General features: G+C 36.8%; 1 protein-coding gene across 2 annotated transcripts; it reads right to left on the bottom strand.

Annotated features, from left to right (window-relative positions):
* Positions 1-2,300: 2,300 nt before the first annotated feature.
* On the bottom strand, positions 2,301-9,248 carry LOC144345857 (uncharacterized). 2 transcript variants are annotated; one of them, XM_078006928.2, is made up of 2 exons: positions 9,174-9,248; positions 2,301-5,148 (listed from the first exon to the last, which is right to left on the bottom strand). In XM_078006928.2, the coding sequence occupies exon 2, from the start codon at positions 5,094-5,096 to the stop codon at positions 4,284-4,286; it is 813 nt and encodes a 270-aa protein (XP_077863054.1). In that variant the 5' UTR covers positions 5,097-5,148; positions 9,174-9,248; the 3' UTR covers positions 2,301-4,283. The 2 variants fall into 2 exon arrangements, with proteins under 2 accessions (XP_077863054.1, XP_085363262.1); XM_085507136.1 differs by lacking the exon at positions 9,174-9,248 and adding an exon at positions 7,044-7,096.
* Positions 9,249-9,453: the final 205 nt, after the last annotated feature.

Raw genomic sequence — 9,453 nt, forward strand, 5'->3', positions numbered from 1 at the left:
GGTTACATGTTGTGTTCACTACTGGTTACATGTTGTGTTCACTACTGGTTACATGTTGTGTTCACCATTGGTTACATGTTGTGTTCACCACTGGTTACATGTTGTGTTCACCACTGGTTACATGTTGTGTTCACCACTGGTTACATGTTGTGTTCACCATTGGTTACATGTTGTGTTCACCACTGGTTACATGTTGTGTTCACCACTGGTTACATGTTGTGTTCACTACTGGTTACATGTTGTGTTCACCTCTGGTTACATGTTGTGTTCACTACTGGTTACATGTTGTGTTCACCATTGGTTACATGTTGTGTTCACTACTGGTTACATGTTGTGTTCACCACTGGTTACATGTTGTGTTCACTACTGGTTACATGTTGTGTTCACCATTGGTTACATGTTGTGTTCACCATTGGTTACATGTTGTGTTCACCACTGGTTACATGTTGTGTTCACCACTGGTTACATGTTGTGTTCAAAACTGGTTACATGTTGTGTTCACTACTGGTTACATGTTGTGTTCACCATTGGTTACATGTTGTGTTCACTACTGGTTACATGTTGTGTTCACTACTGGTTAGATGACGTGTTCACCATTGGTTACATGTTGTGTTCACCACTGGTTAAATGTTGTGTTCACCATTGGTTACATGTTGTGTTCACCATTGGTTACATGTTGTGTTCACCATTGGTTACATGTTGTGTTCACTACTGGTTACATGTTGTGTTCACCATTGGTTACATGTTGTGTTCACCACTGGTTACATGTTGTGTTCACTACTGGTTACATGTTGTGTTCACCATTGGTTACATGTTGTGTTCACCACTGGTTACATGTTGTGTTCACTACTGGTTACATGTTGTGTTCAAAACTGGTTACATGTTGTGTTCACTACTGGTTACATGTTGTGTTCACCATTGGTTACATGTTGTGTTCACCACTGGTTACATGTTGTGTTCACAATTGGTTACATGTTGTGTTCACCACTGGTTACATGTTGTGTTCACCACTGGTTACATGTTGTGTTCACCATTGGTTACATGTTGTGTTCACCACTGGTTACATGTTGTGTTCACCATTGGTTACATGTTGCGTTCACCACTGGTTACATGTTGTGTTCACCACTGGTTACATGTTGTGTTCAGTACTGGTTACATGTTGTGTTCACCATTGGTTACATGTTGTGTTCACCATTGGTTACATGTTGTGTTCACTACTGGTTACATGTTGTGTTCACCATTGGTTACATGTTGTGTTCACTACTGGTTACATGTTGTGTTCACCATTGGTTACATGTTGTGTTCACTACTGGTTACATGTTGTGTTCACTACTGGTTAGATGACGTGTTCATCATTGGTTACATGTTGTGTTCACTACTGGTTACATGTTGTGTTCACCATTGGTTACATGTTGTGTTCACCATTGGTTACATGTTGTGTTCACCATTGGTTACATGTTGTGTTCACTACTGGTTACATGTTGTGTTCACCATTGGTTACATGTTGTGTTCACCACTGGTTACATGTTGTGTTCACCATTGGTTACATGTTGTGTTCACCACTGGTTACATGTTGTGTTCACCATTGGTTACATGTTGTGTTCACCACTGGTTACATGTTGTGTTCACCACTGGTTACATGTTGTGTTCACCATTGGTTACATGTTGTGTTCACCACTGGTTACATGTTGTGTTCACCATTGGTTACATGTTGTGTTCACCACTGGTTACATGTTGTGTTCACCACTGGTTACATGTTGTGTTCACTACTGGTTACATGTTGTGTTCACCATTGGTTACATGTTGTGTTCACCATTGGTTACATGTTGTGTTCACCACTGGTTACATGTTGTGTTCACCACTGGTTACATGTTGTGTTCACTACTGGTTACATGTTGTGTTCACCATTGGTTACATGTTGTGTTCACCATTGGTTACATGTTGTGTTCACTACTGGTTACATGTTGTGTTCACCATTGGTTACATGTTGTGTTCACTACTGGTTACATGTTGTGTTCACCATTGGTTACATGTTGTGTTCACTACTGATTACATGTTGTGTTCACTACTGGTTACATGTTGTGTTCACCACTGGTTACATGTTGTGTTCACTACTGGTTACATGTTGTGTTCACCACTGGTTACATGTTGTGTTCACTACTGGTTACATGACGTGTAACCAATATTCGCTGGAGTTACCTTACAGATGTGCAGGATTTAGTCAGCACTTAGGTTGTGTGATTCAGGATTAAAAATAATACTTGAAGACACAAGGTCAGGTGAAAATGACCATCCACAAATAAAAGACAAGTAATTGTGTTCTACTATTACAATTGTTATCAAACACTATCAATAAACAATTCCAAATAATATATAAATCATTAGAAATCAACAAACAGATATGATACATTGATCAGTTTAATATTGCACACACAGACATAATAATCTGAAGACGTATACACTGCGACTCGATAAAGGCACATGTAAAAAATCAGCCACGCAGCAATTGCTGCAATCATGCTTGGTGAGACAAATCAACTCGCTCTAATTATAAATAAATATGGCCACTGGCAAACTAATAGCATGCAAATCGACAAGAACCGATCACTGTAACTAGATATTGCTAAGTTAAAGGGCGGCAGTCGTCGTGCCGCGTCCTGTTCGATTTGTGACTCATAGCGACGTATACAACGCTTGTAAAATACATTGTTTTTTAACATGAAATTGTAACACGCGCTGCGCGACGACCACCGCCCTTTAATGTAATTCCTCTCATGAGGACATATCGAAATACAGATATGATCGTATTTCTTAGAATATCCTAATCACGTGGATGGTATATATCACATTGTCCTTGAAATCGATGCTTGTAATTCTTATTAAAATGTGCAATAAAATGATAGGCACATATATACCTCAAGAATGCACAAAAAACAAATTGGCTTAACAGCACCTAGATTGTATGATTAAAACGTGAAAATTATTGTTTAGATAGATCAGGATCGTTCACAAGGGTTGTTTAAAGCGCGGTGGTCGTCGCGCAGCGCGTGTTCGAATTTCATGTAAATAAACAATGTATATTTTACACGCGTTGTATACGTCGCTATGAGTCCCATATCGAACAGGACGCGACACGACGACTGCCACCCTTTAAGATTGAAGTGCACATTTTTAGCACTTTTTGATTGAAACTCACTTTTTTTCTATCTTTTGAGGAGTCTACATCTCCCTATTTGCCGTGGAACATGTTCAAAAATAAGACAGAAATATTTATCTTATTGAAAGTTTTGTTTTGTTTAGGGTGCAAATAAGTATTCAACTATTTGAATAATGTCTCTACGCAGCTTACTATACTTAATCTTTGACAAGACGTTCAAACAATTAATTCAATATGTTTTAGAGTCATTCAATTTGGAATAATTTCACCATTCTGTGTTTTGGGATTTTCAAATATTCGCTACCATATGAATCTTCTTGAAATAGGGTCTGCAACAGGACAATAGAAATGAACGTGAAATATACATGAAAGTATAGTTTATGCAAATTACAAACTTATACCGAAATCGTTTTTAACTTTGTGCAAATATATTTTGAATGACAACAGATCAAAGTGGTCTTAAATATCATATTCATCATCTGTTAGTTCTTTGAAAAGCGTGTTTAACAAGGTTTCCTAAGTACACTGTCGCTGCGTCAGTTGGATCACCTGTGATAACGTTACTGGATCGTATAACGCTGTGTACAAGTCAACAAAAGAATACCGTCGTGCTGACTCATGGTGGCGCTACGGTAATCTAGAGTTTACAGGATAACGTGTTTCGTGAGTACATCAAACTCAGCAATAGCGAAGTGTCGGTTGCAATAGAAGTAACATAAAAAGATAAGTATAAATAATTACAGGGTTACTACTGGTTTAATTAATACTACCGTATTAATTACATGTTTCGCCCTCTGTTCGTCACATGACATATCCACTATTAGTCACATGTTAAGTGCTTTATTGGTTAGAAATGCCGTTTGAACTACTAGATAAATGTCGTGTCTACTATTAGTTACATGTCATTTCCACTATTGGTTACATGTCAGGTGTTCTATTGGTTACATGTTGTATCAACTACTAGTTACATGTCACGCTGTGTCCACTACTGGTTGCATTTAGTGTTCAAAGTTAATAACATATTATGATCGTTTCCTCCACTGGCTACCTGATATACCACCTGCTAGTTACGTGTAGTGTGTATTACTATAGTTACGTTCAGTGCCCAATACTGGTTACATGTACATTAATGGACATTAACGCCGGATACTTTCATGGCCATGACCGCCTGCACAAGCGCTGCAAATGAAATTTGTTTCTTATCTTCGAGCGAAGACGCAGTGTTCTTTACTCTGTTTACTGGGAGCACGATATTCGAATTGATTTGCGATTTTCTGCTTGGCGCGCGTTTCAGTTTTCGCTTTTCGTCTATGCCAAGCCATTGGTGGATGCCACCTTGTTTTATGCTTGCTAGGTGGTTCTCCTTTGCGTACATCGGCAGCGGTGCTATTTTGGTAATTTCCGAATAGTCTCTATGGTACACTATATCACTAAGAGCTAAACCTTCGCAACTTTCTACATCTTCCTCTCGTTTATATGTCTTCCATTTAGCAAGAACGCTTTTAATCTTCACCACAGTAGGGGTGTCCAAATCCGAGTCGTCTTCTTGTGTTGACTTTGGCAAAATTTGAGTACTAGACGAACCATCGACTGAATGTAAACCAAACTTTGCCACTGATTCGTGTAGCCGTGCTGATACAGAACTCCTTGCACGTGCAATTGTTGGTAGTTGTGGAGTATTCGTTTGACGTTTTTGCCGCTCAATATCGCCTTTCCTCATCTTCAATCTTTCTAGTCTTTTCTTCATTATCTTTTGCCGGAAATCTAAATCCATGGTGCTCAGCTGATATTCCATCACGAGTATAGTCTTTGTCCGTATGTAGTTCACGTTATGGTAGCGACATTGTCTATTATACTGCCGCTCCGAACAACGCAACTTGTGCTGTGTCGTTGTTGCTATGTCGTAATCATTGGCATGCTTCTCGTGGCGGGTATTCATCGTCAATGGAACAGGAAAAGCAATTTTGAGTTGCACTTAAACTTGCAGTTCTCTGAAAATAATATATTTAAAGAGATTAAAAAGACTAATTATCACAGCAAGTTCACAATGTATGTCGGTATGCGTTAATCTAATCGGTATATTTCGGTATTTTCTGGTGTATGGTTTTATAGTCCGTTGTATGTCTGTGCTGGTAAGCCGGTGCACGTTTGTAGTATACTTCATTTTAGGTCGGTATAACTCGGTATTTGTCGGTATAATTCGTCGTAGATCGGTACACGTCGGATGTATGTATATATATATAAGTATGTATAATTAGTTGCATGTATGTAAAATCCGGCGTATATGATGTTGTATGTCGGTGCAATTAGTTTTATGCCCATTGAGTCAAAAAACATACATAAATTCTACAAAATACATGACGTCATATGCCATGTCACAATTATCATTTTGAGTAACAATTTGAGTGCGTTTCTTTGGTCCCATACTGATTACAAAGTTATTTAACTAATATTATTTCTTGTAATTAAACACGGCTATTTAGCCAAATTGTCGAAGATAATATAATATATATGGCTGTACAGAGATCGATGTACATGTTACAGAGTGGCAGCGCCCCCACCGATAGAATTAGCCGCAAATAAAAACGTCAGATCAATTTTTTCGAGAGGGCGCCTGTCCCTTCTGCCCCAGCCCTTCCCATTAGAATAATCTCATATGATGGCATATCGGATAGACGCAATTGTGTTTTCTCAAGAACAATATCTTCAAATTAGTGTGCTCGCACTGACTGTGACATAAAAATGCGTTTTGGAAGCTCAGCCAAGCCCGTGCTAAGGATTTGGTTTTTAAATCGCTGTGCGTGAACGCTACTAAAAACGGATTTAACCCGTACTTAGCCCGTGCCTAAGCGTTCGCACACGTTTTCTTAGCACGGGCCAGCGTTTTGACTTCTAATGACATGTGCACGAACGCAACTATACATGTACTAGTGTAAAATCATGGTAAAATGCACCTATCATTGCCAAGCAGTCCGCATTATATCAAAACAGAAAAAAACTATTGAAAATGTCAAAAGAGTACGGTCCGCCCACCCATTTTGAAACATAATTTATAGTCCCCCTCGCATATCCGTTGCTAAGTAACGAAATAGAATGTTGTTGCTCTGCATATGTGCATGTAATTTTGATGAGTTTATAGGTTTTCAAGCTTCACCGAACGTTTGTTTTCCAATAACATGTGTATTCCTTGGTTATCAGAATATACATCAGAAACCTTATTTTAAATACCATTTTATAATTTAATATTTCAAAATTGTCAAGAAGGTAAAAGCAGGGGTTATATACATTCATTCATCTGTATTTTTTAACCACAGTCCTTCAAGTGGAGGGACTATGTTTTAACATAATCAAATTAGGAGCATTTACTCATTCAGAGTCGATTTTCGTTGAAATGTGTCGTAACGGAAAAATAGAATAGGAGCAGTCTACCGTAAACATAGCACGCCAACCTTCCAGATTGTTTAAAGTGTATAGACATATGTCTCGATGAAATACTAATATTAATTTCATATGTAGTAGATTGCTATGCATATAATAGTATTCCGTACGTAGATGGTATTATTTTGGTATACTGGTCTCCAAAAAGGAAACATAATTCACAACACAAAAATAAACATCCAGGAAATGCTAGTATCAACAAGAGCTATACAGGTTGTCGCAATATGTTGACATGTTTTGTAAGAAATGTCAGAAAAATTTAGCAAGCAAGGAATAACAATAAAATTTTTAAAAAATGAATCAGGAGACAGTGACAAAAGTTGTGTTTCTACGGGCCGATATATATACATATATAAATATTCAAAAACAAGCAAATAAGCAACTTTTACTGATTTCCAATTTGAATGATTTTCAATTTGGGGAAAACGAAACACAACATCATCCTTACTTGACCTAACTATTACGATTAATACTCATCTCGATAGAGGGTCATCTGGACTGGGTATATGTATTGATTGTAGGAAAGCATTTGACACAATTTACCGCCATATCCTGTAAAATTGAGTAAAAATTGAATTGATGTCATATAGGTCTTTCACACGACCGTTTCCAAAAGGAATTAACATAATTAGTTGGTGAAATGTCAATAAATAATTCTAATGAGGGATTTTTCAGATATTTTTTTTATATACATAAAAACGTTTTTTTATTGTTGTTTCTTTTCAAACACAGATGAATCCTTCTAGCTAATTAAAAAATCTGAATTTTGTTAGGAGGCTTCTCAGAATGGTATTTGAAGAATTAAACAAATTAACGTTGCCAGTGTTTAGTGTGTCTAATAAGATGCTCTTGAAATATTGTTTATTTGTAAACGGTTATTGAATATTGTTGAACAGTAATGTTTGACAATGAATAAACCCTTGATTGGCACGTTTACATTGGATAAAAAAAGGTCACTGGCAACATGGGCAAAGTTTTCCTCCAAATTGCAAAATAAATTATTTTGTTGTAAGATTAGTTTTTGTATTTCGCAAATACGAAAAATGAATGAAACTAGTATTTCACTGGGACCGTCAAATCTTCTACATCAGCGCCACGTGTTTCAAATTTACGCCGGTGGTTCACATGACAACGAGAATGTGAATATGTAAAATAATGGCCCGTCAAACTAGTAGTGAATTACTGGGAACACTTCTCTGTGAACATTTTGAAAAACAGGTTTTGAAAACAGTCGGGAAATATTTACATGGACTTAGGCTAGTAAGAAAAGGGTTTTCTGGCATTCTATGGTATGTAACTGCTTCATTCAACCACATATGATGTATTGTATAGAAATTTGGGGTCATACATACGAGTACATTCTGAAACTTATTTGCATATTACAAAAACGGTTGTCAGACTGATAATACTTTCAAGCTATGTTGCATATCCAGATCCACTCTTGAAAAAATTGAGTATACATAAATTATGTAAATTGAAAACTTGTCTCTTGATACTCGATTTAAAATATGAAAATATAGGGAGAAATATATTTCATTGTTCCATGTCGATTTCACATTTGTATTGTGCGAGATCAGTTCTTAAACCAAATGTGTTCGATCAAGGGCCAAACTCACTGTAAACATAGTATATAGTGGTATTCAGTTATTCGTTATGTTCCTTATCGTGATGTTTTGTCTGAATTGTTCATGGTGGAAATAATTAACCAAGTAAACAAACAAACAAACAACGTGACAAGGCTCCTTGACACGGTTGAACAAGCCTTGGATTGAAGCTAAGAAAAAAGCTTTTTACCTACAACTCGTACGAATAGAAATATATAATTAGAATAATTAGAATAGGGGGAAATATGCTATAATTAGATTAACTGGAGTAGTAATATAGTATAATTAGGTCTTTCAATTAATGGATCTCCATTACCACCCTGCGTACGTAACAAAACCAAGACTATGATAATATAAGATGAACAGAAATCACATTCAGTGAATGACGTGCTAGATTCCTTGTACTATATTAGATCATAATATATACACACTTCCATTTAAATTTTGGACATCGTTTTTATTACATTTTCAGATAATGATAATGTCAGCTTTCAACACTGCTAACTTCTCCATACGTAATACAAACAGATTATTTGTACACGTAGTACGTCATTACGCTGAATGTACAGACGTCATTACACTTTACTGGGAATAAACGAAGCAGATAATAGCGTATACACTGCTTCATTGCTGCTGAATGTCAACTACTGGACGTTTATCTTTATCTCTCTGTGCACAAATGTTCGACTAGTCAACGAACTGAAACGCGACAAGAATACGCAAAATATTTACGCTAAATTATAAACTTAATGGGTTCTTGTGTAGGTTGCTATGCCGAATTCCCCCCCCCCCCACTCAACATGCCGCATTTCATGTGCTACACGTGGCGATCGAAATAAACCATGTCTCATATGACATAAGTAATCAAGATTTACGATAATCATCTCAGTAAAACTCGGTAACAACTGAATAAGATTCCTTAAATGATTACGTGTTACACGAATAAAGCTTATATACAAGAAAGTTGTACTTACGGCAAATTGTGCACTGTAATAGCAGCTTTCAGTAAATGAAGAAAAACATCAAACACCGCGTGTAATGTAGTTGGTTTCTTTGGAATCTACACAATACGACAATTGTTGACTCATTATAGGAAACCTTCAAATGTATGTGCATTACCCATCAAAGGCGTGTATTTCCTAAAGCACTGTGTAACAAAGATGTTAACAATATCCACGATTGACATTGACCTTAACAATTCTCCTTTCACTATACTGCCCGTTAGAAAAACCTATTTTCTGTTTCCTGCTGTTG

Source organism: Saccoglossus kowalevskii, chromosome 2, assembly GCF_978046115.1.
Source record: "Saccoglossus kowalevskii chromosome 2, keSacKowa6.1, whole genome shotgun sequence".
Lineage (NCBI taxonomy): Eukaryota > Metazoa > Hemichordata > Enteropneusta > Harrimaniidae > Saccoglossus > Saccoglossus kowalevskii.